Below are 27881 nucleotides of genomic sequence, written 5' to 3'. Positions count from 1 at the left end.
GCTCAAGTACATACAGCAAGTAAAGAGTACAATATACATTATTGAACAAGACTTTGAAAATAGAACATTCATTTCCAGCACTGAAAAAAATAACTCAGAGCACATGGTGTACTGCTGGTGAAAAGTGATTTATATAGCTCATGGGAAGAGCACAGGCCCTGAGAATCAGGATACCAAAAAACCACGGTTTAAATCTCAGTGCCACCACCTTATTGCTGAGTAACTTGAACAAGTCATTTAGCTTCTCTTAGCTTCATTATTTTCATCTGTGAAATGAAAATATTGGGGTAGTGTCTCAGTTATCTAGTGCAGCTATAACAGAAATACCACAAGTGGATGGCTTTAACAAACAGAAATTATGCTTTCAGTTTAGGAGGCTAGAAGTCCGAATTCAGGTGCCAGCTCCAGGGGAAGGCTTTCTCTCTGTCGACTCTGGGGGAGGGTCCTTGTCATCTACCTTCTCCCTGGTCTAGGAGCTTCTCAGCACAGGGACCCCAGGTCCAAAGGATGCCCTCTCCTCCCGGCTCCGCTTTCTTAGTGGTCCCTTTCCTCTCTGCTAGCTTCTTTCTTTTATATCTCAAAAGAGATTGGCTCAAGATACAACCTAATCCTGTAGATTGAGCCCTGCCTCATTATCATAACTGCCTCTAATCCTGCCACATTAACATCACAGAGGTTAAGATTTACAGTACATAGGATAATCACATTAGATCACAAAATGGTAGACACCCACACAATACTGGGAATCATGGCCCACATGTTTTCAGGGACACAATTTAATCCATAACAGGTAGGTTGCCACCAAGAGCCCCTTCCAGTTCAATCTGGGACGTGTGTGTACATACTTACAGTATGAAATGAATCAACATTATTATTAGAATATGAAACTTTACTGAATTTTATGCTTTTAAAATACCATGTAAGAATTTTTTCAGTTCTGGACAAGATGGAATAAATATATTTTGTTTCATTCCTCCAGAGAACTGTAACTAAAGACCCTGGACAAAATACGTAACTACAAGAAGACTCTGAAGGTGGAAAGAAGGGTTGACTAGGGGACGGAACAACCCAGCAGTGAGCTTCCAGGTTTTGTTTGAGTTTTTTTTTTTTTTTAACCTCCTGCATATCTCAGCTTGGGCACTGGAGAGGAACCACAGCCCATAAACACCAATAGGGCAAGCAAGGAATAATCCCAAGAAAAGCCTGCTCTTCTTAGCCGAAGGACTGGGTGAACAGTGGCCCAGCAGGACAGAAACTTTTTAGCCATGCTTGCCATCCTCCAGGCAGGCACCAGGCTAACCGCTCTCCTCCTCCTCAGTGGGTGCTGCAGCAGTAGTCTGTGGGTAGAATGCTGTTTTCCACCCCACTCTACAAGCCTGTGAACAGAGCCCTGTGTTCCATCCTTACCTTGCAGTAAGAAAGTGTCACCCCTCCTTGGCTGAGCCTGTGGATGGAACTGTGACTTTCATCCCTACCCTGCAGTAAAAGCAGTGCTCTCCCAGCTCAAATCTATGGGTAGAGCCCTGTCTTTATCCCTGACCTGCAGTGATGGGGCAGCTGAGACCATGGCCACAACTCTGACTACCATCCCTACCCAGCAGTAACAGGCCACACAGCACACCTCTCCAACGAGTCAGTCTGAAGCCCTGCAGTAACTGGGTGGTGGCCCTGCAGTAACTGGGTGGTGGCCCTGCAATAACTGGGTGGTGGCCCTCTCCTTCCCCACCTACCACTGCAGAGAATGTGGGATAATGTTCTGTCATTTGGCAACATAAGCAGGGCAGGCAAATAGCCCTGCAAAGGCTTTGTAAACCAAGTTGACATTTTAACTACAGCCTACAAAAGCGAGCCAGGATGTGCATTCTAAACCTATAACAAGTTAACTACGTGCTAAAATTGAAGATTTAAATAGGAACCAGAGTCTTATAACACTCAGAATGTCCAAGTTACAGTCCAAAATTACTCACCATACAAGGAACCAGTAAAATTTCAACTTGAGTGAAAAAAACAGTCAACAGATGCCAACAGCAAGATGACACAGTTGTTGGAATTATCAGACAAGGAAAACAGCTATAAAAGTGCTCCAACTAGCAATGATGAACACTCTTGAAACAAGTGGGGAAAAAAAAAAAAAAAACCACAGGAAATATGAAAAAATAAAGGTATAAAAAAAGAACCAAATGGAAATTTTAGAACCGAAAAATACAAAACTCCCTGGATGAGCTCAGCAGCAGAATGGAGATGACAGAGAAAGCAATCAGTGAACCTGAAGATCAGTACAAGGTATCCAGGCTGACAACACAGAGAAAATAGATTTTTAAGTGACCTGAACCTCAGAGACCTATGGGACAATAAGAAAAAAATTAACAGTTGTGTCATTGGAATCTCAGAAAAAGAGATGCAAGGCTGAAAAAAAAAAATTCAAAAAATAATGACTAAGAGCTTCCCAAATAAACATGTAGATTTAAATAGCCGATTGATCCTCAAGCAGATGAACTCAAAGAAATTCATGCCCAGACATATCATAATCAAAACTGTGAATACCAAAGACAATGAAAAAACCTTGAAAAGCAGTCAGGAGAAGAATGGTGGACTACCTCTTAAAGCAAGAGATATTATACTTGGAGATACTGTTAAGTAAATGAAATGTGTTTAGAACCATGTAGACGTAGAAGCATCTATAACCCTAGTCGTCCAAGTCCTTTTTCAGGACCTGGTAATCATGTCTGACAAACGCAGAATTTGCTTTGAGTTTAAGCCGTGTCTTAGTCATCTAGTGCTGCTGTAACAGAAATACCACAAGCGGATGGCATTAACAAAGAGAACTTTATTTTCTCACAGCCTAGTAGGCTAGAAGTCCAAATTCAGGGTATTAGCTCCAAGGGAAGGCTTTCTCTCTCTGTCAGCTCTGGAGGAAAGCCTTTCTCAACAGTCTTCCCCTGGACTAGGAGCTTCTCCATGCAGGAACCCCGGGTCCACAGGACATGCCAGGCTCCTGGTGCTGCTTTCTTGCTTTCTTGGTAGTATGAGGTCTCCCACTGTGTGCTTGCTTCCTTTTCCTTTTATCTCTTGTAAGATAAAAGGTGGTGCAGACCACACCCCAGGGAAATGCCCTTTACATTGGATCAGGGTTGTAGCCTTAGTAAGGGTGTTACAATCCTATCCTAATCCTCTTTAACATAAAATTACAATCACAAAATGGAGGACAACCACACAATACTGGGAATCACAGCCTAACCAAGTTGACACATACTTTGGGGGGACACAGTTCAGTCCATGACAAGCAGATTATGCCAATACTGTGTAATGAGCTATGGGGTACGACATAGGAAAGGCCTCTCAAAATGTTGTTTCGTTCTTCTAAATAATAACAGCTGCATAATCATGGTAGATAATTATAATTTACTATGTGTAAAGGACTTTCCGGAGTACTTTACACATATTAACATTCAAGCCTTACATGATCCCTCGTAGATAAACATACTATTATTATCCCCATTTTATGTAACTGAGGCATGGGAAGGCTAAGTAACTCACTCAAGATCACACAGCTAATAGATTCTACATCGAACTGCAAGTTGTACAAATTACTGAAAATATTAAAGTGTTCATGGGAAACCATAACGTCTTTTAAGTGGACATTTTGCCATTGATTTGCCCTATAATTGAATCTAAATTTTTATATATTACCTAATACGGATATTAAGAGGAATTTGGGTTTTTGTTTATGAGGTCATTTGCACATTATTTGGTTGTACAGAAAAATGTTGGGTCAATTCTTGAGACCGTGTAGATTAAGCCCTTGGCTCTGGAAGCATTTATGTATTCAGAGAAGAAGCTGCTGTTCTTTAGTGATGATAATTCTCGGGCACTATTAGCACTGGCAGGGCCATCTCTAGCGCTGTTCACTTACTTACAGACACAGCAAGACCCAGAGTAATAGGGCCTGGGCTTCCCTCTACACCTAACCTATCTTTGCACATAGGAGGTACTTAGTACATATGGATTCCTCCCTTGGAGGCACCATAGCCCTTAGAGTTCTTATTTCAGGTTAACATTGTCTACATGTTTAACTAAAGAACAATTCTGTTTATAAATTTTGGGATAATTTTCCTTGTGTCTATCAATTTCTGTTAGCATATATAACTAGATTGCAGCTGGTAAGTTTTACCGAAAGTCTTAATTCTGATCAGCAGCATTTACAATATGTAAAGCAGCTTGAATGCATTGGCTTATTTAATTCTCATAACATCTCATAAGAATATCTGCCCAAAAAAGCAAGCAAAACTATGGCTTGCCCAAGGATCACAGACAGTGGCCATGACGTTGTATGATTTTCAAATTGGTTTCATTAGGACCTGGCTGTAAATTTTATCTGCCCACTTTGATTTGATTTATAAGACATCAACACCTGGCTTTCATGAACTTAAAAGCAAATGAGTTATGTTTCTAAAAACATAAGGATGACAATGATTTACTTTAATTGAATTATTCAGCTTATGATTTATCACTTCTCAGCCTAATGTAGCAAAATATTTGTATTTTCTCTATTCTAAAAATTTCATTGTACTCTTCTGTTGAAAAGTGTAAGTGTCTCAGATGTTAACTAGGAAATGTATGGGCTCTGGCATCTTACAAGGTATAATCCAGTAAAATTTTAATTTAGCAAAAACCTGACTTCAGTAGAAGTGATACGGTATAGTTGTTAAAATCAGGAACTCCAAAACCATACTGAGGCTTGAATCCCAGCTCCACTATGTACTAAACACATGACCTTGCATAAATTACTTAAGACTTCTGTGCTTGGTTTCCTCGGCTATAAAATGAGAAGAATAGTAGTACCTATTTTATAGAGCTTTTTGAGTTTAAATGACATAATAAATATAAAGCAGCTGGAAAAATGCCTGGCACTAATAAGCCCTCAATAAATGTTAGCTGGTGGTAATAGTGGAAGTAAAAATAATAGTTATTTTTAGCTACTAGATGAATTATATATTGTTGTCGTTGTTGGGTGCCATCAAGTTGATTCCAGCTCATAGCGACCCTGTGTCCAACAGAACAAAATACTCTGCCCAGTCCTGCACCATCCTCACAGTCATTGCTGTGTTTGAGCCCATTGTTGTAGCCACTGTGTCAGTCCATTTTGTTTAGGGTCTTCTTCTTTTTCACTGACTCTATACTTTACCAAGCAGTCCTTCTCCGGGGATTGATCTCTCTTGATAACACGTCCAAAGTACGTGAGACAAAGTCTCACCATCCTTGCTTTTAAGGAGCATTCTGGCTTTACTTCTTCCAAGATAGATTTGTTCATTCTTTTGGCAGTTATGGTATATTCAGTATTGTTTGCCAACAGCGTAATTCAGAGTCATTGACTCTTCTTCAGTCTCCCTTATTCATTGTCCAGTTTTGCATGTGTATAAGCCAATTGAAAATATCATGGCTTAGGTCAGGTGTATCTTAGTCCTCAAAGTGACATCTTTGCTTTTTAACACTTTAAAGAGATGTTTTGCAGCAGATTTCCTCAACACAATACATCATTTGACTTCTCGACTCCTGGTTCCATGGGCGTTGATTATGGATCCAAGTAGTATGAAATCCTTGACAAGTTCAATATTTTCTCCATTTATCATGATGTTGCTTATTCATCCAGTTGTGAGAGTTTTTGTTTTCTCGATGCTGAGGGTATAATCCATACCGAAGGCTGTAGTATTTGATCATCATTAGCAAGTGTGCTGCAAGTCCTCTTCACCCTCAGCAAGGAAGGTTGTGTCATCTACATATGGCAAGTTGTTAATGAGTCTTCCTTCAGTCCTGATGCCATGTTCTTCATATAGTCCAGCTTCTTGGATTATTTGCTCTGCATACAGATTGAATAAGTGTGATGAAATGATACAACCCTGACACATACCTTTCCTGATTTTAAAACACACGGTACCCCTTGGTTCTGTATGGACAACTGCCTCTTGCTCTATGTACAGGTTTCACGTGAGATGAATTCTGTATTACTTTATATCTATACAAAGAATTGTGAATGTGGCAATAAGTAAATGTGAGCAGCACCATTTTAAGAGGGCCCCTGCGTACTGTCACTTTTGGAGGTCCAATCCCATATCATGTCAGATGTCTTAAAATACATCCATATACCACTTTAAATTAATTTGTATGTAGGTTTAAATAAGTGGATTAAGTTTTTAGTTGGCTGGCTGATATTACATTTTGTAAACATGTAAGTAAACACTTATTAATTTTGGTTTTCAGCCTTTTTTGTATTATCCTGAAATCATACAGCTGTTAAATGATGATGCCTCAGCTAGGATTCTGGTCTCCTGAGGTATAACCAGAGTTTTCCAAGAGAAAAAAGAGAAGAATGTTTCCCCATTCTGAAGGAACTGCTGAAGGCTTTTTTAAACCTAATTCAAGCTGGAATGTCTTTTGCTAAAATAAACACTCCAGAATGCTCAAATCTTGTGAAAACAGTAATGATTTTTTTCTTTCTTTATTCTTTTTTGTAGATTGTGGTTTGAATGTTCATAAGCAGTGTTCCAAGATGGTCCCAAATGACTGTAAGCCAGACTTGAAGCATGTCAAAAAGGTGTACAGCTGTGACCTCACAACGCTCGTAAAAGCACATATCACTAAGCGGCCTATGGTGGTGGACATGTGCATCAGAGAGATTGAATCCAGAGGTAAGGCATTTCCACTGCGGATTAGACAAGTCTTCGTTCACCACGAATGAGTCCTGTTACCTTTCCAGGTGCCTCATTACACAACACTGGTTGTCTTCTGAGTGGAGTGGTTTCAGATGTCAAATGACCTGAGAGTCTAAAATGAATTAATTTAACAAGTTATCAAACAGCATGATTTCAAGGTTATTTTTGAAACCAGTTATTTTTGAAAGTGCTTAAAAATGTACTTACCGAAGACGCTTCCAGTCTACTACAGTTGCCACAGAGACCAATTCAGTTCAGTTTTCATATTGTTTTTTAAGTCTAAGAGCAAAGGTGTAAATACTCTGTTAAAATTACCCAAGGCCAAAAACCAGAGCAACACTCTAATTATTCTTCCCCACTTGGGAAGAACTGCTGCAAGCCTATTAATATAGTTTACCTTAGTCTTCTGTTATGTAACATGTTACATAATTGGGGCAATAAATGATTTCCCTTCAGGCGTAATGTGTTTGCTCTGATTAGACAAGACGATGAGCCAGATTACAGACACTCAGGTGACAGTAGGTCAGAGCTAACAAAGTGTGAGTGAAGTGGTTTTATTTCAGGAGAAAAGTGTGACAAGGTTTCTAAACATGTATACTTCATCATTCTCTCTGCCACATCGCCTCGAAGTAAAGACATAATTCCAAAGAGACTTATCAGCTCACATGGTTTTCCTTTCCAGGTCTAAATTCTGAAGGACTATACCGAGTGTCAGGATTCAGTGACCTGATTGAAGACGTCAAGATGGCTTTTGACAGAGGTGTGTTCTTCAGCATGTTCATTCCCTTAAGGCAATGATACTTTTTGTCAAAAAAGCACTTTTTCTTATGGGTTTTTTTTTTTTTCTTTTTCCATTATTGTTCTAAATTATTGATGATTATTATACCAAATAAAACAGATTCAGGTTCTTAGTTTATAATTTGTTACAGGTTTTTCATTATTTGTAGGTACTAAACTGTCAAATTTTAGGATAGGGAAGAAGCATAAAATTTAACAATATTACCAATATTTGAGTAACCAAGGCTGGTTTGTGTTCACCAAAATACATAGAAAGCGATTGAATTTACCAAAACCCATAAAGAAAAAAGGGAAGGGTTGTAAGTCATTACAAATCTTGAATTTCCCTGGCTTGAGTTGATCCACTAGCTCTGCCTGTCATCTGTTCTCTGCACCCACATCACCATCTCTGAGTGAGCCAAGATCCAGGTCCTGGCTCATGAGTGGTGGGGGGGAAGCCTGAGAGGAGACGAGGGCCTTCTGGCACATAACCCGCCCCACTCTGGGAGGAGGGGACCAAGCAGAGGAAACACAGTGGCACTTATTAATTTTTTTAAAGAATATTTAAGTTAAAGAACTGTTTTCAAGGTTCTCAAATTTGTCTTTAAGTACCGGAATAAGGTAATATTAAAGATGAGCTATAGCCCCAAATGGAAACCCTGGTGGCGTAGTGGTTAAGTGCTACGGCCGCGAACCAAAGGGTCGGCAGTTCAGATCTACCAGGCGCTCTTTGGAAACTCTATGGGGCAGTTCTACTCTGTCCTGTAGGGTCGCTATGAGTCGGAATCGACTTGACGGCACTGGGTTTGTTTTTTTTTTTATTATTGCCCCGAATACTGAAAGTAAAAACAGAATAAGAATGAAAAAAAAAAAGAGTAGTGATCTTTTCAAGAGCCTCTTTCCTTTGCAAGTATATTTTTCTAATTCCATCTCACTCCTCCCCTATTCACAAGCCTCTTATAGGCAACAGAGGCAGGAGACAAAAAGAAATTAAATATTTAACTTAAATTGTGACTTTTACCCAACTTGATAAATCTAGGCTAGCCCAAGTATTCGATAAGAACAAAAATAAAAGTGAGGTGTGTTAAACCCAAATAAGCATCAAGAAAAACAATCCTGAATCCATGCCAAGTTAAATGTCAAAAGGATCTTTATTTTCTGGAAGGCAGCAACTGAGCATGTCCATTTCCAGCCACTGGCCATGATTCTCAGAAATAAGCCAACACTGACAAAGAAACTAAGTGTTTCCATGGACCCCAGAAAGCAAATAAATGACACCGTTTCCTCCCGCTAAAGATATAAGACAGCCTATTTATGCCCTCAAATCACCAACAACAGATTTGAAAATTCATGAAGAGCTCAGCTTGTTGCGAATAGCTACACCGTTGGGGTCAAGGCTTTGACCCTAGTGATGTGTACCTGCAGTCATGTGTAGGATCTGGAGAATGATGTAAAGATTTTTAACACAGTGGCTCAGATAACTTAATTCTGAACCAGAAATGCTGCTCAAAATTCATGAGCGTTCAAAGGAATGTGCTATCAAATAAAGGAAGCAAAGTAGATTTGAAATAATTAAGAGCAATCACTCTGGGAGGCTTAATCGTCAAATAATGAGATCCACGCAGAAAAAGAAGGCTCCTAGGTATTTACCCAAGTGTAATGAAAACGTATGTCCACATAAAAACCTGCACACGAGTGTTTATAGCAATTTTATTCATAATTGCCAAATATTGGAAGCAACCAAGATGTCCTTCAATAGATGAATGGATAAACTGTGGTACATCCATACAATCGAGTATCATTTGACAATAAAAAAAGAACTATCAAGCCACAAAAAGACATAGAGGAACCTTAAATGCATACTGCTAAGTGGAAAAAGCAAGTCCAAAAAAGCTACATACTGAATGATTCCAACAATATGGAATCATCCAGTATGTGCCTGGAAAAAGCAAAATTATAGAGATAGTGAAAAGATGAGTAGTTGTCATAAAGAAGGGATGAATAGCTGGAGCACAGGGCAGTTGTAGGATTGTGAAACTATTCTGTATGATACTCTAATGGTAGACACATAACATATAAGTATTTGTCAAAACCCATAGGACTATACAACATGAAGAGTGAACCCTAATGTAAACTATGGACTTTAGTTAATAATGATAATGTATCAGTATTGGTTCAGTTGTAATAAATGTACTACAGGAATAAAAAACCAAACCAAACCCACTGCTGCAGAGTTGATTCCAACTCACCATGACCCTATAGGACAGAGTAAAACTGCCCCACAGGGTTTCCAAGGAGCGTCTGGTAGATTTGAACTGCCGACCTTTTGGTTAGCAGCTTGTAGCTCCTAACCACTAGGCCACCAGGGTTTCCAGTACAGGAATGCAAGATGTTAATAAGAGAAACAATGTAGGGGGAGGGGAGATAAATTGAAACTCTACTTTCTGTACAGCTTCTCTGTAAACCTAAAAGTACTCTTTAAAAAAAAAAAAAATCTTATGAAAAAGACAGGATCCATAGAATGCAGGAATGAACTCATTTAATTCAAATGTCAAGGAGAAAAAGCAGAATTTGAAAAACCTTCCCTAGTGTAGGAGACAGTCACTGAATGGAGAGCTAACTACCCCTAGGCCAGCAGATGTCATTACAGCTTTGCCCCATTTGTCTTCTGCTGAAACAGCAAATGTTTCTGTGATCCATACCGTGCAGGGTCTGTGGGAAGGTCAAAGCAAATAAAAACCCTGAGCCTTGGCCCCGGAGAGCCCCAGTCTGGCCTAAGAGTTAGGAACCAAAACTAGTGAAACAATCAGGGAACAAAGATGTTACAGAGTGCACAGTATTTCATAGCACTATTAGGATATAATGTGTGGATAGCAAATTTAAAAATATGTTTATATTTAAGACTGATGGAAGGGAATATATAGTCTAATGAAAAAGCGGCTTCCTAAAGAATCAGCTCAATTATAATATACATGGTGAGTCCCAGAATGTTTACCTTTTAGGCTCTTAGCTTTTTAAATCTATTTTCTGTTGATTCATTAATTCAAATATATTTATTAAGCAGCTACTTAATAAATATTCTTTACTTTTGATACAGCAGTTAGCCATGTATACTTGGTCCTGGCACTCATGTAGGGTTCACATCACAATGATTATTTATTTAATAAAACGTCATAAGACCCAGAACCCAGTGCCGTCGAGTCGATTCCGACTCATAGTGACGCTATAGGACAGAGAAGAACTGGCCCGTAGAGTTTCCAAGGAGCGCCTGGCGGATATCAGTGTCATAAGGGAAACAATTAATAACTGAAGAAACTTAACCTAGACTGTGGGGTGGGGATGGGGGGATGATGGAGATCAGAAGAGTCTTCCTGAAAAAGAAATATTTAAGCTAAAGCTTCAAAGGTGAATAGAAGCTGGCTGTATATAGGTTGAGTAGCAAAGACAGGATATGTAAAGGCTCTGCGAAAGGAGGAGTATGCAAAGGCCCTGAGGCAGACCCTGTAGAGGCATTGAACGGTACTAGAGCTTAGAGAATACTGAGTGAAGGGAGAGTGGACTGGGATATGAACACAGTATCTTCCCATAGAAGAAATGACCTGAGTAGTAGAAGGTTCTCAGACCAGCATCCAAATCCTGTTTATTTAACCCATCATGTAACTCAACTGTATTAATGGTGACTTTATTTTCCATTCTAAAAATTGGACCTATAATGGGACAGGGTATTTGAAATCTGAATTCTTCTAGAAAAACAACTAATTGGTATTGGAACAGGGGCCATATGGCAAAAGATAAGGAACCTTACTCTTCCTCTTTCCTGAGTAAAAATGTTGGTATTTGCCTTTGGCATTCTTCTACCTTTCTTCATGATTCCCACCCCCATCTACAGGTCCTTAGGCCCCCATCACCTTCATACTTCCCCAGGCATCCCCCACTGAAGCAGTCAATTCACTTTTCCTTCCAGAAAGCCCTTCCTCCCAGCTTGTACTGCCACTGCATCTGATTTCAAACCACGTGTGAAAGAAGGACGCAGTGACCTAGTTCAGTTCATACTTGGATGTGCCTGATAGTGGAGGTGTTTGCATCTTAAAAGAGGCTGCTTTTGAACCCATTGAAATCTTTTATAAGCCAAATTAAATCAAAGAAATCTAGGATAAGATGTAGCTCAGAGCAGACACTAATTAAATCTTTAGTAGATAAAAAAGATGTTTTAACAAAATAAAGTACTAAACGCAGATGTGTACAGCAGGGGCCACTCAGAAGGCAGGCAAGCTTTGCTGGAGAGTCTCCAATGTCAGTACTGCTAAAGCACTGCCCCATTTTATAATTTCTACTATTCTTGTTATTTCAAAACTCTAAAGTTTTGTTTTATTTACTTTTCACTACTTTCCCTCCCCCCGGGCTCAGGCAAGATCCAAACATTATGTGTAGGAGCCTGGGGTGAGACAAAGACAGCCTTTTGTGCTAGCAGTCTCCTCTTCTGTAGATTGGGATTGCTTCTGGGGCTATTTTTCACATTCTGTTTTATTTTTTATTTATTTTTTTAAAAGCAAATGTACATCATTCCCCTAGGAGCCTCAAGTAGCGTAAAAATTGGGACATATTTCTATTGACCTCACCCTTCTCCCACGCCGCCTCCCCCCAGTAGTAAAAAGCATGGAAAAACGAGTAACTTCACAGCACAAATTTTGCTGTCCCTCTGAAAATTGGTCATTACTATATATAATTTAGCTCCCTAAATTTGATGTTTAAAAACTGAAAGTTTGCTTATCTTTAAAAACTAATTGTATACACAAACATGTTTTTTTTAAACAGTGCTCTGGGTCAACTTATTTATTTTTATTTCTTTTAACATTCTTAAAAGATGGTGAGAAAGCAGATATTTCTGTGAACATGTATGAAGATATCAACGTTATCACTGGTGCGCTCAAACTGTACTTCAGGGATTTGCCCATCCCACTCATCACATATGATGCCTACCCTAAGTTCATAGAGTCTGCTAGTAAGTATGAATGTTTGCGTTCAGAACAACCTGACAGATGCCTCCTCATGGTAACCGTTTTCCTGGCTCTCCTGGTGAATATCTTAAATACATTTTATGAAATATTTCCCCTTTGCCTCTTTCCTTGGTTATTGTACTCCCACGAATTTTGCGGACACTTCTCTAAGATAGGTCATTTGTGACTTCTGCCGTGAGAAGTTTCTCTGTAATGTGCTAAATCTCATTTTCCAAAATAAGGCTATTGTAGTGCTTCTCACATATGTACTTTTATAAAAAATAAAAATGAATAACCATAAAGTGAACAAAAAACTTACAAAACACAAAAACAATGTTTTGTTACTAGATGCAACAGACAGAAAAATGACTCTGTCAGATTGCCATAAAAGTTTCTGAATTCACGCTCTCAATTTCCACACTTACCTTGGGACAGACCATTAACGAACAGATCACAATTGGTAGTGCCGTAAATCACACTTCATAGAGCACCATTTCAAATAATGAAGAAAGAAGTTACTTTTTAAATTCTGAGAAAAAAATGAAAAGAAGCAAGGGCTTATTTGCCAAATTTTGTTTTTGTTGCAAAAATCATACCTGTAATTCACATTTCATTTTTTAAAGGAAGGAATTCTTAACAGATTTTTTAAGTTTTGGGATTACTGTTTTTTAGAAAAGATAGACTGTCATTTTGCTTTTCTCTCTTTAAAGCCATATGCTGCCTTAATCTTTAAATAATAACATCATTTCCTTAGTAACACTGATTTGCTTTTTGACTTTGTTATGAAGTACAAGCTTTCTTTGTTCTAATTTTTAGTTTTCCTTTCAGAGCTCTTGTTGAGAATTTTTGTGGTTAGTTTCATGTAATCCTGATTTCAGGCTAGTTCAAGCCCTGGTCTAGAGAACAGCCATGAGAATTACCCTGACTTTTACAATGTTTTCTGTTAGAAAGCATGAAGAGCCTAGGTTTCTACCATAGGAATTTAACTCCTCTCTCTTGGAATGGACTCAGTGCCTATCATGGAAACTGAGGGCTCTTACTGTTTCTTGTTTTGTGAGGCAAAGGTTTCTTCCTCAGAGAGAGAACACATCCGATTGCCACTAGTCTAGAAAGCACTTCACACATACCTACATTGTAAAGGGCTGCTGGTTGGTAGCTTGCTCTGATCCCCAGGACAACACTAAGGTGGACTGGATAGATGTTCCTATCCCCATCGTGCTTGGTAGTAAAACTGAAACTTCGTTCTGTGCTTAACCCAAGAGCACACAATTAGCACAGGACAGAACAAGGACTCAAAACTCAGGCTCTTAACTCTACGCTACCGTCTCACCTAATAAAAGAAAAAGCCGAGCCCTTCTTGGTAGATTCCAAGGCCTTTTACTCCACACTCCCAAATTACTTCACCTTCTTTCTCTACACGCACCCTATTTTGCTGAGGAAAATGTTCCCTATTTTAATATTCTTATTCAGCTTACAAACCATTTGTCATTGTTCCACGGGTTGTGTCTGAAACAGCCTTCCTGTCTGAAATCAGCAAGCTCCCTTATCTCACCCCCCCGGAGAGCTCTTGAAACCACATCATAAGAAAGAAACTTCCCCAAATCAAGGTAGAAATTCCTTCTTCTTGTACTATCAACTCTTTTCATGTGTAATGTCTGTGGCACCAAAAACCTTGGCATAATCCTTGTTCTTGTTTGATATTGATATAATTGTTTGTAGAACACTGGGTCTTTGTACATGTCTTTTCTAGCAGTGAAGTCTGTTTCATTCTTTAGAGATACAGATACAGTCATTCTCTTAAAAGGCAGGATAAAGAAGATGAGAGAAGCTAACATTTACAAAGAATATGCCATGTGCTAGGAATCATGCTAGGCACTTTACATCCATGATATTATTATAGAAAAGAAGAGGTGTAAACAGGGTATAAGTAAATTGTCCAAGGTCACACCTCTAGGAAAGATAGCAGTGGCATTCATATCCACATCTGTGTAACTTCAAAGCCCTTGGTCTCTCCACTGTGCCATACTGCCTGGCTCACCTCATTGAACCAGGAACGAAAGACTTACACAGAGAAAGACGACAAAGAAGAAGAACCCCTTCCAAATGAAGAACAGGGAAATGACTCCACCTGAAGCCATTCCTCTTAAAATTTTTTATCTCTCAGGCCCTAAAAGGACTTGGGCCATGTTCTTTCTTTAGGTCTCCGGTGTCTCTGGCATTCATTAGCATCTCTTGCCAACAAAAATCAGCGTTTACCTTAAAGCTTCTCGTGCAAAAGCTATTTTCTACAGCCTCTCTTGGGGAACCTGCAACTTGAAAGCTAAAAGGGAGTGGAAACAGAAAATGGAAAAGGGATGCAAGGAGTGGAGGAGGCCCAGTCATCCCATCTAGAGGCTCGAAGATCTTCATAATCCCCGGGAAACTCCTGTGTGAACCTACCTTGCAATCTTGGTCTACACGCCCCTTCTTCCTTGCTTCCTCTCCCTACCAGTTAAGAAATTGCTGTGCTAGAATATAAAGGCCTAGAAAACAAGTGTTTCTCATTGGGCCTGTGCTCAATAACTAGCATTTATGGATGATTCCTGACAACGAGGAATAAACAACGCTACCAAAATCGAGCTGCTAATAGTACTGAGTGTAGGAAATCTTCCTCTGGTCAGGCAGTCTGAGTCCTGTTTTCCCAGAAGAACTTAAGCTACATGACTCAGTTGGTGTATAACCTTGAATGAGTCAGATAAACTCTGAAATAAAACCCAGGGTTCTTTGTCCCAAACATCTTAAAATTTCCTGAAGAGAAGCGTGGGTATGAGAACTTGTTGAGTTTTGCCCTCAACCCTGCCACTGACTCACCCCTTTGGCTTAGCTAAATTTTATTCTTCTTGTATTTGAGTTTCTCATTAAGAAATGAAAATACATATTTTAAAAGAGCTTTTAATTGTTTCTTGATACAGGTTCAGAGTGTTTATTTCCTGCCCCCACAATGTCCAAATTCTCTAGATCCTTCCAGACCCTCCTCAAATGCCATCTCTTCTTCTCTGGATCTCTTAGCCGCGTGCCATTGTTTTCCTCTGTAGTCCCATCACACTTGGCCCAGGCCTTTTCTACAGCCTTTTTCTTTCATGTTGCATTATATTTATGTCTTATTTTCCCTACTAGACTAACTCTCACTCCTATTTGTGTCCACGGTGCCTCATAGTCCCTCACTTACTTAACAGGTACTCAATAAATACTTGTTGGATGAGTGAACTTATAATTTTACATTGAGGAGAACCATAGAATCTTAGAGTTTTTACTCATAGGGGTCTGTCTTAGTCATCTAATGCTGCTATAACAGAAATACAGGTGGATGGCTTTAACAAAGAGGGGCTTATTCTCTCACAGTCCTGCAGGCTAGAAGTCCGAATTCAGGGTGCCAGCTCCAGGGGAAGGCTTTCTCTCTCTGTTGGCTCTGAACAAAGATCCTTGACATCAGTCTTCCCTTGGTCTGGGAGCATCTCAGCGCAGAACCTCAGGTCCAAAGGACACGCTGTGCTCCTGGTGCTGCTTTCTTGGTGATATGAGGTTCCCCCGTCTCTCTGCTTGCTTCTCTCTTTTATGTCTCAAAGAGATTGGCTTAAGACACTATCTAATCTTGTATATCTCATCAATATAACTGTCACTAATCCATTTTATTTCATCATAGTGATAGAATTTGCAGCACATGGGGAAATCACATAAAATGGTGAACAATCACACAATACTGGGACTCATGGCCCAGCTAAGTTGACAGATAATTCTGGGGGACACAATTCAATCCATGCATGGTCATATAGCTAGATTTCTTTTATACCACGTTCTTTTTGAAATTCCCAATAACCACAAATTCTGTGCTTCAATAAGCAGCCAGTCCACTGGTGGACAGATGTGATAGCCGTAAAGCCTTCTCGTGTACAACAGAAATCTGCCTGCTTTTAACTCTTTCCCATTGACCATCGTCCTGATGATGATGGTCATTCATCTCCGAATGCATTGCATTTTGTGTATCTCCCTCTTAGATTATGCTATGGTCTTGTCAGGGCTAAAGATCTGCATGCTTTGAAAAATTGGTAGTGGGTAATATTCCTGTAAGTGGAAGTAAAGGAGAAATAAATTCTAAGGAAAATCTCTCACTTTTGATATCAGTATATTCAATGCATTTTGTCATATATTCCCAAATTTATATCTCCAGCCTAGACTTCTCCCTGAACACCAGATTAATCCACAGCCAGCGTGTTTATTTGGCTGTCTGATAGACATCTCAAACAGAACTCCTGGTCTTCTCCACATCCTTCTCATCTAAGTTAATGGAGACTCCATCCCCTTTCCTGGTGCCTAAGCCCAAAACTTGTGTCATTCTTGATTCATCTCTTTCTCATACATCCCTCAGGAGGAAATCCTGTGCACTTGATCTTCCAGGTACATCCAGAATCCAAAACTTCTCATCACTTTTCACTGGTCTAAGCTGCTGTCATTCCTCATCTGGATTTTTATAATAGTTACTGGAATGGTCTTTCTGCTTATACTCTTGCTCTTCTATAACCTGTTTTCAACATGGCAGCCAAAGGAGAGATATGTGAAAAATGTATGCCAGACCTTAGCCCTGCTTTGTTCAGACCCTTTCCTTTCATAGTAAACATTAAATCCCTAGAATAGCCTGCATCACCTCACATGATAGAGTGCCTTTTTGACCTCATCTCCTGCTCACCTCTTTGCTCACTCTATTTCAGCCACGCTTGGCTCCTCGCTTTTCCTGAAACATTACAGAGTCTTTTCCGTGCTGTCTCTCTGCCTGGAACCATCATCGCCCAGATCTCCACACAACTCACTCCCTCACTTCTTTCAGGTCTTTGCTCAAGACCTTCTCATTGAGGTCTACCCTGACCACCCCATTTAATATAGCAAACCCCCAGTACTTACAGTGCTTTTTATTGTGCTGTTTTTTCCATAGCATTTGCCTCATTCTAATATACTGTTAAATTTGCTTATTTATCATATTCATTGTTTATTGTCAGTTACCCCCCAACTGAAGGTAAGCTCCCCAAGAGCAGGGAATTTTGTTTGTTACCCCACCAGCACCATGTTTAATTTCACACTGCCTCACATTATCCCTACAAAGATTTTTTGTGGAAGTTAAGTGGAAACTGAATTACTCTTTTATCAATATCCAGAATAGTGTCATTTTCAAATTAATAATTCTATGGCAAAAATTAAGTAGATAGCAAATGGAATTTTCTTCTCTTAATTCTAGCAATTGAATAATTGAAGTTCAGTATCGGAGATGGTATTACTATCCTATGAATTGGCACTCTTTAAAGGCCCCAGGGTTCAAAGACCATGCATCATCAGGGCAAATGGCAAATAATACATTTTTTATTGCAAAGAAGTAAACCAGAAACTGAGGAAGATTTGGCCAGGGATTGTAAAATATAAAATTTCTTTGAATTAAAAAGTTTTAGGCATTGTTCACATTCTGAGATTTGTCATATCTGCTCATCTCTGTGTGTTTGCCAATGCTAAGAACTTTTCACATTTAGTTTCATTTTTCACCTGACTCCAATGCATGGCCATTAAGTTTCTTCTAGAAGTAGAAGATAGAAAGAGTAGGCTCCTTGGTCTAGTGTCCTGACTGTTCCATTCTGCTCCAGTGTCGCCTTCCCCGCAGTTCAAAGCTGCTTCCTCATTAGGGCTCAGCAGTATGGGGTCCTGTTGCAATTGTCTGGAAACCCAGCATTTAAAAGCACCCCATCTTCCTGACATTTGGATAGAAGCAGGAATGTGCTAGGGTGCTCTTTTGGGGAGCACAGAATTCCGAAGATGTCTGTCATTTCTGATTGTTAGAATGTTTGATGAATTGAATGCAGTCTGTGACTCAGGGGAATGTAGCCAGATTTTTGCAGAGTGAAAATATCCAAATGACGATGGCCCCCTTCAAAGTTTGCACCTTTGGAAGAGTCACACTTATTTCAGGGATCTTGTCATCACTCAAAGCATTTGGAGTTGCCTTCAAAGTCTGCAGTACATTCTTCTGAATATCCTAAGTAGTAGAAAATTTTTGTGCTTTGACAGAAGATTTGATTTTTTTATATAACCCAAAGTAATTTAAAACTTAAGCTTAATGAATAAGGGAAACAAATGTTAGATGATGTATTTCTTGGTTTAAAAAGAAAAAATCGTGAATATCAAGTAATAAAACTTTGGTAGAGGTGGCATGGAGAAGGGGGAGAGGCTTGGCTTATACACTATTGCTAAAATAGAATTTTCCAAATATTTTGAACAACATAACATCACTATAATAAGCCTGTAATGAGATGACTCATTTAATATATAAGTTCTTAATCTGTGTCTACATATGAGTCTGAATTTTTTATACCTATACCCTATATATCGAGGTCCCAGTGTAACACAAACAGTTTGCCCTTGACTGTTAACCAAAAGGTTGGTGGTTTGAACCTACCCAGCAGTACCACAGAAGATAGGCCTGGCGACCTGCCTCTGTTAAGATTACAGCCAACAAAACCCTATGGAGCAGTTTTACTGTGTAACACATGGGGTCACCATGAGTCAGAAGGCTTGATGGTAACTAACAACAACAACAAAAACCCTATGTATCCAGTGTCTAATTTCCTTAGTCAACCCATTGCTGTCAAGTAGATTCCAACTCATAGTGACCTTATAGGACAGAGTAGAACTGCCCCATAAGATTTCCATGGCTATAATCCTTACAGAAGCAGACTGCCACATCTTTCTGCCACAAGCAGCTTGTGGGTTCAAACTGCTGACTTTCCAATTAGCAGCCGAGCACTTTAACCACTGTGCAACCAGGAGTCTTTTTTTCCCTAGTTACCAGACTCTAAAACATTCAAATGAAAAAACTAGATGCTTCCCTCTCTTCCCCCCGCCCCCCCCCCCAAAAAAAGTCTGAGTGAACAGTGTTGCCAATTTGAAAGTCAGAGCCTTTGGAAATCTGGGACTTGAACTTTTAAAATATTTTCCAAAGCTGTGGGCAAGGATCTGTAAGAGAGCATTTCTTGCCAGGTTTAAAGCACCACAAGAAAATTAAATGAACCATTTGTATCAGGAGTCTGTTAACTTTCCCCTTAGTATTCAACTTGCTGTTTCAGAAATTATGGATCCCGATGAGCAATTGGAAACCCTTCACGAAGCACTGAAACTACTGCCGCCTGCTCACTGCGAAACCCTCCGGTACCTCATGGCGCATCTGAAGAGGCAAGTTACAGACATTTAATCTTATACTTGTGTTGCATCCCAGTGTTAAGAATAAAATGAGATGAAAGGTGAAAGAAAGGGCACATGATCTATTGAATGAATAAAAAAACGCATAGCTATATTGTCTTCTTGGGTGAAGTGGCCCTAATTGAGAGGGAATGCTGAAAATAAATTCTGCACTGCAATACTGAATGCAGATTTGATTCCGACATAAATGTATTTGCAGTTCCAGTATATGTTTGCAAATATGCTAGAGATATCTATATTTTGCTAAGGAGGACGTGCATTAATTTTTATGGAAGGGGAAAAGGTTGTAGCTGTAAAGATGTTTCTCCTTAGAGAAGGATATCATGCTTGGTAAAGTACAGGGTCAGCGAAAAAGAGGAGGACCCTCAACGAGATGGATTGACACGGTGGCTGCAACAGTGAGCTCAAACATAGCAATGATCGTGAGGATGGTGCAGGACAAAGCAGGGTTTCATTCTCTTGGACATGGGGTCACTGTGAGTTGGAACCACCTGGATGGCACCTAACAAAACAGTAAGGACACTAGCATATAATAAGCAAGAGAAAAGCACCTTGCAAGAAGCTACTTCTTATGTGCTTATCAAGTAGGCACTTAGTGATAGGATTTTAGGTTATTAATGTTGCCAGTGCTGAAAACTGGCATAAAAAGTAGTGGAGTAGGGAAAGGGAAGAATGGAAAATAAAATAATGTTTGAATTAGTTCTGGTCTAATGTTTTAAAGTAGCGTAGCTTTATTTCCCAGCCTGGTCACCCTTAATCTCTACAAATTGAAACAGTTTTCAAAATTTTGTGACCAAATTTTAAAGGTTTAAAAGTTATAAGACCAATCAGAAACATAAAAGACAGCAGAACTTGACATCTATTTTGCATAATTTTTATTTGGAGTAGGAGATTAGATCTCACTGCAGTGAGTTGAACATCTCTATGTAACTCATGAGTTACACAGCAGTGAATAGTTAGTGCAGGGATATCCACATTTTCCCTCTTTAAAAGATCCGTGAGTTCAAGCCTTTGTATAATATGCTTACAGCTTCACTTGGCAAATCAAGTTTGCTTCATATTCGGATACAATTAAGTACTCCTCTCTAAAACAAAGGAATAAGTCCCAAATTATAGTCTCTGTGCAGTTACCATAGTGGTAAAAAGAATATGAATGCTTAGGTACCCTGACGATGGTGCATGCCCTGAGCTATTTCCTATTACTCGCTTTTGTTACTCTCTCCCCAGGCACTCAATAAACTGGTGGACTTGCAGATACACTCCATGGGAAACAAGATAGCCAAAGGAAGGGTGCGGGGGATCACCAGGATGACCCAGGCTTTTCTCTGCTATGTGCACACCTGCCCCTGCAGCTCTAGGCTGTGGCAGATAAACCTCAAATAGAACTCAGCCCACACAGTCCAAAGCTTTAATTCAGGCTTGAAACCCAGTGAGTTACCCAAAGTTTAAATTGTTTATTAATGTAATTTACTTTAAGGAAAGTCAGTACTTTTGTGGGTAAGGAGAAGTACAGAGGAATAATTTAGTGGAAGAGCTGATACATTTTAAGTGGGCACAAACTGTTACTGTGAATCTTACTTTTTTTAGTGCTCAAGCACAATGAAGAACCGCATGGCTTCTGCGAAGTCATTTATTCCTTTCCTGGTATTTTTCAGAGTGACCCTTCATGAAAAGGAGAATCTTATGAATGCAGAGAACCTTGGAATTGTTTTTGGACCAACTCTTATGAGATCCCCAGAACTAGACGCGATGGCTGCATTGAATGATATACGATACCAGAGACTGGTGGTGGAGCTGCTTATCAAAAATGAAGACATTTTATTTTAAATTTTTAATTCGAGGGGAAAAAAGAAATGTTTTACAGATGAAGGAATGTTTTATAGTAATTTAATTGGCTCTTATAGCTGAATTATTTCTTGGTTAGAGGTTTGGGCATATAACCAGATTAAAATGAAGGAACTTTTTGTTGTTTTTGTAGTGCTGCTCAGCTGTCCTTGTAAAACAGTGAACACACGCTTTCCAGTTCTAGTATCCTGGGTGTTTATCATGTTAAGAGAAACTCAAGCTATTGCATGATTAGCCCCCTATATGGCAAGAGAACCCCATTCAAAGAAAACAGCAAACCTGCACAGCCCCTTCGTCCTGGGTAGTCTGTGGTTGTAAGTCAGCATGTTTCACAGAGTAAACCTGTTGTGACTTTGCTTTCGGGTTCTGTGTCATTGGTCTCTGATACTTATTCAAACATGCACCCACAAGTGGATAAAACAGCACCTCTGGCCCTTGCATTGCCATAGACTATATCTTATGCCTACTTTTCTCAAATGGTTATTTCTGGTTTCTTTAGTCCTTCTATAACAGAGTACTTTCTTTGCAGCAAAAGCAAAATGTGTTTTTGGATTTGTTACTTTAATAAGTTATCATACCAATAAAAAATGTACAACAGAGCATTTGCTGTTAAATTATTATTGGTTTTCAGTTGTGATTTTGTATTTTTATCTGGCATGCATACGTTAATTTATTAAATTTGGCTTTTAGAAACCAAAAATATTTATAGCTTATTTTTTCCAGTTATTGAGAGTGTTTGGGAAAATGTGTTTGACCGTTCACTTAATATTGAGTACCCCCCTCACCTCTTTTGTTTACTATTAGAATTTTTGTGGTGAGTTCCTTAAATAATAATTATTACACTGCTTAGAGTTAGTATACCAATTCACGGGAATTATTTTTCTTCTTGTACTACTTTGGCAGAAATTTAGAATATTCCCTGTACCTTTTAAAGGGAGGGGAGGCATTCCCTCTGGAACCAATAGAAAAAGAAAAAAAGGCTAATTAAAAAGAGAGACCTTCTCTAAGTATTTAGTTTGACGAAAATGTCTTTTGCCTCCTTACAAATGAGTTGACAAAACTTCGAGAGATGAGTACCCCCTGTGGAGAAGGAGAAGGGTGGTCAAAGCCAGAGCCAGGAACCCGGTTCTGGGCCTGGTACTGTCATGAGCCATCTGTGTGACTTTGAGCAAATGACCCCCCAGAGTCTGCTGCTTTATCTGTCACATGAGCACCTTCCAGAGCTCAGGTTGTACCCTGCTTTACAAATAGAAGAATACAAGACACATTTCAGTTTTTGCCATCTCAGTCCTTTATGTTTATCTCAAAAAGGTAAGGGGAACTGAGAGAAGTGTGGACTTTTTTCCATATTTTTGCCTCTAGGGTATAGTAGGAAGCTGATGATATGCTTTAATTAACGTTTACATTCGTAAACATTCGGGAGACAATCATAGCTGTCTTCTCAGCCACAGTCTCAGACCAATGAAAAATGTCATTGAGCTAGGCAACATTGGATACACAGATTGGTAAAGTACAGAGAATGTACTTTACAAAATTGTTTTATATAAGAGAAATTTTGTTTAAAATGGAGGCTTTTGACCCGTGAAATACATTTGTCAGAGAATTCTGATCAAATCAATCTGTCCCTGGGTCAGGTATATCCTACGTGTTCATGGCTGAAGTCTGTTCTGTACGAAGTTGTTTTAAAAGAGACAAACAGTTGTAAAGGAATGTGCTTTACTAGAATGTAATCACTCTATTTTTCCCCTAAAAGATACAGACATACATGATTGACTTCGGAGTAGGTACTTTACTAAAATTAGACATTTACCTGTAGCTGTGTAGCAATGTCTGTGCAAATACTGAGGCACACACCCCAATCTGGTCATAGTGGGTATTAAGCAGATGTTCAGGTAAGGTTTTGAGTGTGTCTTCAGACAAGGCTGTTGTTTATCAGCACAGTGAATATGTGCACTCAGTACATTTTTAACTAGCTGAATGTGTGGTTCACACCCTTAGGACATGCAGATAGAAATAACAGCTACATCATCTGTAAACACTCTGAGACAGTCGGGTGATACTTCTTTGAAATGAAGAAACAATTCCCAGTTGCTCAGGGAGGCCCTTGCTCAATAATCTTTTGTATATACTGTAATCTTTCTGTGGTCAGTGGGAGATTTCTTAAACCGTGACCTTTTATGAAGAGGCAGAGGTTTCTATGTGTTACCACCACGGTCAGGGGTGGGAGGAGAGCCAAATAAACCTCTCCATGATCACCCACAGGTTTGGCAGCACTGCAGATTCCCTGCCTGAGTGTAAAGTGTCCATGTCTTAGTATTTTGTGTATAGTTTTACAGAAATTATTGAGAAATCAGAGATTTTCCCTTTTCCACATTGTTTGTTTTTAATGCCAGTTAGTTAGGCCAGCTGCCCAGAGGAAGTGGTTCTTCAGTGAATTTTAAAACATGTCTGTAAGTGGAAGAATGGATATTTATTAGAATGGTTTTGATTACTTGATGAGCTCAGATGGAAGATCTCTGAGTAAATTGAGTTCAGAGTTCTAATGCTATTCATTTTTAACAAAATATTTTAGAGTTTATCTCCCCAAAGCTAATAAGATATTATTGGTAAAATGCAGAAATTAAAAAAAAAAAAAAAAGCACACTGGAAAATCAGGGTACCCAAAACTTCGCCCAACTGTGTATTTTAGTCACTGGAAAGTTAACCTCTTATGGAAACATTTAAGTGGCTTTATAACTTGATTTGCAATATAAAGATTGTCTGTTAATACTAATAGATAATCACATTTGTTAGTATTAAGTGAAAGACATTTCCTTTTATCAGCTGAAGTAGTGATCTTTGAATTTATCAGTATCACGTGTCACACTTTCACTGAACATATGATTGTGAGCCTTGATGGCCTGCACTGCAGTGGATTGTAGAAGGCAGAGAACAGTGCAGCCTTGTCAGGGTTCCGTACTAAGAGACCTAGTTCTGCCTTGCAGCCCCTGGTGCATCTGCACTCCTCATGACACAAAGATTTCCTGTGTGCCCGGCACCATGCTAGCCCTTCGTCTTAGTTATCTAGTGCTGCTATAACAGAAATACACAAGTGGTGCCTTTAACAAACTTATTTTCTCAGTTTAGGAGGCTGGAAGTCCAAATTCAGGGCGCCGGCTCAAGGGGAAGGCTTTCTTTCTCTATCAGCTCCGGAGGAAAGTCCTTGTCTCTTCTGAGCTTTTGCTCCTGTGTGATCTTCCTGTGGCTTGGCATCTTCCCCACCTCTGCTTCTATCACTCGCTTGTTTAAGTCTCTTATATCTCAAAAGAGATTGATTTAAGATAACACCCTACACCAATCCTGTCTCATTAACATAACAAAAATCATCCATTCCCAAATGGGATTACAACCACGGATACAGGGGTTAGGATTTACAACATATATTTTGGGGGGACACGATCCATAACAGTCTGGGAACAAGATGACTTCCAGTTCCCAAGGAACTTGCTGGGTCAATTTGACCTAGTCAGACTGGCATTTTGTACTTTTGCTTACCGGGCATGTTATTGCCTCTGGGCCTCAGTGTCCTACCTCTACAGAAGGCTCAAAGGAGACAGTGAGGATGTGCTTGCCTTTCTTTGGGTTAACTTGACCAATAGAGAAAGGAGATATGCAATGAAAATGACTTCACACTGACCCAGTGTGAGTTTACATGGAAGCAGCAAAAGCCTAACTACTCAGCTGTGTGCCTGTGGGTGAGTGTGTATTACCTATAATGAGACAGACAGCGTGGAAGAGCCCTGGGATCCTCTGCCATGGATGCACTACTGCTCCCTCGGTCTCAGATGAGGCCAGTGATGGTGCTACCATGGCATCCTGTGCACTGGGCCTCATCTGGGCCAATTCCTTGCACAGCTAGTCATTCTGGAACAAGTGATGATCTCACCCTGACACCTCAGAGTCTCGCCATTTATCTACAGCAGATACATTTCCCAGATGGTAATGAAGAAAAACACTGACGTTGCTGTTTTCCCTTGGTTATGTGTTGTCAGGGAATTAGGTTATAACTAAAACATCAAATCCCATTTAAGACCAATTAGCAATTGTATTAATAAAGGTTGTATTAATGCTTTTATTATAGATTCAAACGTTCGTTGGTTCCAACACTTCTGCATTTTTAAAGCCATCAGTGCCTCTCAGCAAATGCTCAAATAATTTTAAAGTAAATTATATTTCACTAACCCTGCATGTCACACAGAGATCTTGACTGAATTGGTATTTACACATATTGAACCCAAAAATCAAGACAGCTAATCTAAAAAATTAAGACTCATCACCATATATTGTAAGGATAACCCCGATATATGAGTTTTATTGTTTCCTACTGAAGACAGATTTCAAAACAGTATTTCAGTCATAACATATTTCACAATGTGTTTTCCTTTATTGCTTATTCAAGTAAAGAGCACAAAACAACACCACGAGGTCTAAGCACCGTGTCCCTGACCTGGTTTTTGGAACCCTGGTAAACACTTGAAAGAGTTGGGGGTTTTATTGTATTTCAAATAGGGGCAAAATTATATTGTAGCAGAAAATATCAGCATGTGAAGCTATCTTAGGATCTTTTTGTAGTTCGGAAGCATAACTGCTTAGTCCCCCATCCCAACTGTGGTCAGACACAAAAAAGCAGAGGGGGTCATGTTTTAGGGATTAAAATGACTCATTGGAGGGAATTAGCCAAAAGGACCTTCTAGAAGTAAAATGCCATGAACTTGGAATGTTGTACTTAAAAAATAAAAATATTTTGGTTGTCATTATATCAAACATCTTGGTTTTTAGACTAGTGGTTTTCCTCTAATGTGTCTACAGACACATCTTGGGCACAAGCCTGGCCCTGTCCAGGCAAAGAATCAAGTCTGGCCTGATATTTGAATTCCTTTGCTTCTCCATATGAATGGACATTTTCCTAAGGTGGTTTTTATCCTTACCAAGGAAAATACATGGTAAACTATAGTGAGGAATAATTTGGTCAAAAGTTTTGGGGTTTTTTTTTTTTTTTGGTATCCAAACAGAAAGCAGATGATACGGGCATACAAAGGTTAAGTTCACATACATCAGCACAGGTGTTTCTGTCCCAGGATTCTAGGAGTAAAAGAAGCTGTTGCTCAGCACCAGGGCATAGCATTAAACATAATCATAAATTTCAGGACACCAGGCCCTCATCCCATTAGTGGCCTGCTTCTCTGACTCTACTTGCTTTAGCCCAGTAAAGTTGTTCTCAAACTTTAGCATCCTTCAGAATCACCTGGAGAACTTGAGAAACAGTTTGTTGGCCCTGACCCAGAATTTCTGAGTTAGAAGAATCCAAAAATTTGCATTTCTAACAAGTTCCGGGGGATGCTGGTGCTGCTGGTCTGAGGATCACACCTTGGCAACTACTAGCCCCATGTTTCTCAATCCTGTATGTACATGAGTATCAGCTGAGACCTTACTGCAGCCAATTAAATCAAACTCTTTGTGGGCAGGGCCTGTGCAGACAGCTGCCCAGGGAATCCTAATGCCTCCTGTGTGCAGTAACCCCAGGGTTACTGACATCATTTCCTGTTGGCTACCCCTATGTCCTATTTCTCACCTGCCAGTCTCTGACCTAAGCCCGACTCTGCCTTCACAGCTTCCTTTCCTTGTGCAAATTTTATCCTAAATTGCATGTTGTTCTTGTTGTTGTTAGGGCCTATAGAAGTGGTTCTGGCTCATAACAACCCTGTGTACAACAAAACACTGCCTGGTCCTGCGCCGTCCTCACAATCGTTGCTATGTTTGAGCCCATCGTTGTAGCCACTGTGTCAATCCATCTCCTTGAGAGTCTTCCTCTTTTTCGCTGACCCTATCCTCTACCAAGCATGATGTCCTTCTCCAGGGACTAGTCACTCCTGATGACATGTCCCAAGTATGTGAGACAAAGTCTCGACATCCTTGCTTCTAGGGAACATTCTGGCTGTACTTCTTCCAAGACAGATTTGTTCATTCTTCTGGCAGTCCATGGTGTATTCGGTATTCTTCACCAACACCATAATTCAAAGCTATCACTTCTTCTTCGGTCTCCCTTGTTCATTGTCCTCCTTTAGCATACATACGTCATATAGTCCATGTTCGGATTATTAAAGGATGTTTGCAGCTGTTCGCATTTTGAGTCCTGCCATATCAACAGATGAAGGCCCCAAAAGCTTTACTGCATCCACATGATTAAGGTCAACTCTACTTTGAGGAGGCTGTTCTTTCCCAGTGGTGTTAAGAGTGCCTT

General features: G+C 39.6%; 1 protein-coding gene across 5 annotated transcripts in view; it reads left to right on the top strand.

The window, feature by feature from the left end:
• The window catches only part of CHN1 (chimerin 1), a 217555-nt gene extending 195303 nt beyond the window's left edge, over positions 1 to 22252 (top strand). For 3 of the 5 annotated variants that reach the window (XM_049887498.1, XM_049887499.1, XM_049887497.1), the window contains 5 exons: positions 6513 to 6686; positions 7393 to 7470; positions 12352 to 12489; positions 19624 to 19729; positions 21412 to 22252. In XM_049887498.1, coding sequence (XP_049743455.1) covers positions 6513 to 6686; positions 7393 to 7470; positions 12352 to 12489; positions 19624 to 19729; positions 21412 to 21583 — 668 coding nt within the window. In that variant the 3' untranslated portion in view covers positions 21584 to 22252. The remainder of the gene's footprint in view (positions 1 to 6512; positions 6687 to 7392; positions 7471 to 12351; positions 12490 to 19623; positions 19730 to 21411) is intronic. The other 2 variants (XM_049887500.1, XM_049887501.1) reach the window with 2 other exon arrangements.
• Positions 22253 to 27881: the final 5629 nt, after the last annotated feature.

This window comes from Elephas maximus, chromosome 6 (genome assembly GCF_024166365.1).
Source record: "Elephas maximus indicus isolate mEleMax1 chromosome 6, mEleMax1 primary haplotype, whole genome shotgun sequence".
Lineage (NCBI taxonomy): Eukaryota > Metazoa > Chordata > Mammalia > Proboscidea > Elephantidae > Elephas > Elephas maximus.
The sequence above is the reverse complement of the archived record's forward strand: the minus strand, read 5'-3'. Positions and strand labels throughout refer to the sequence as shown.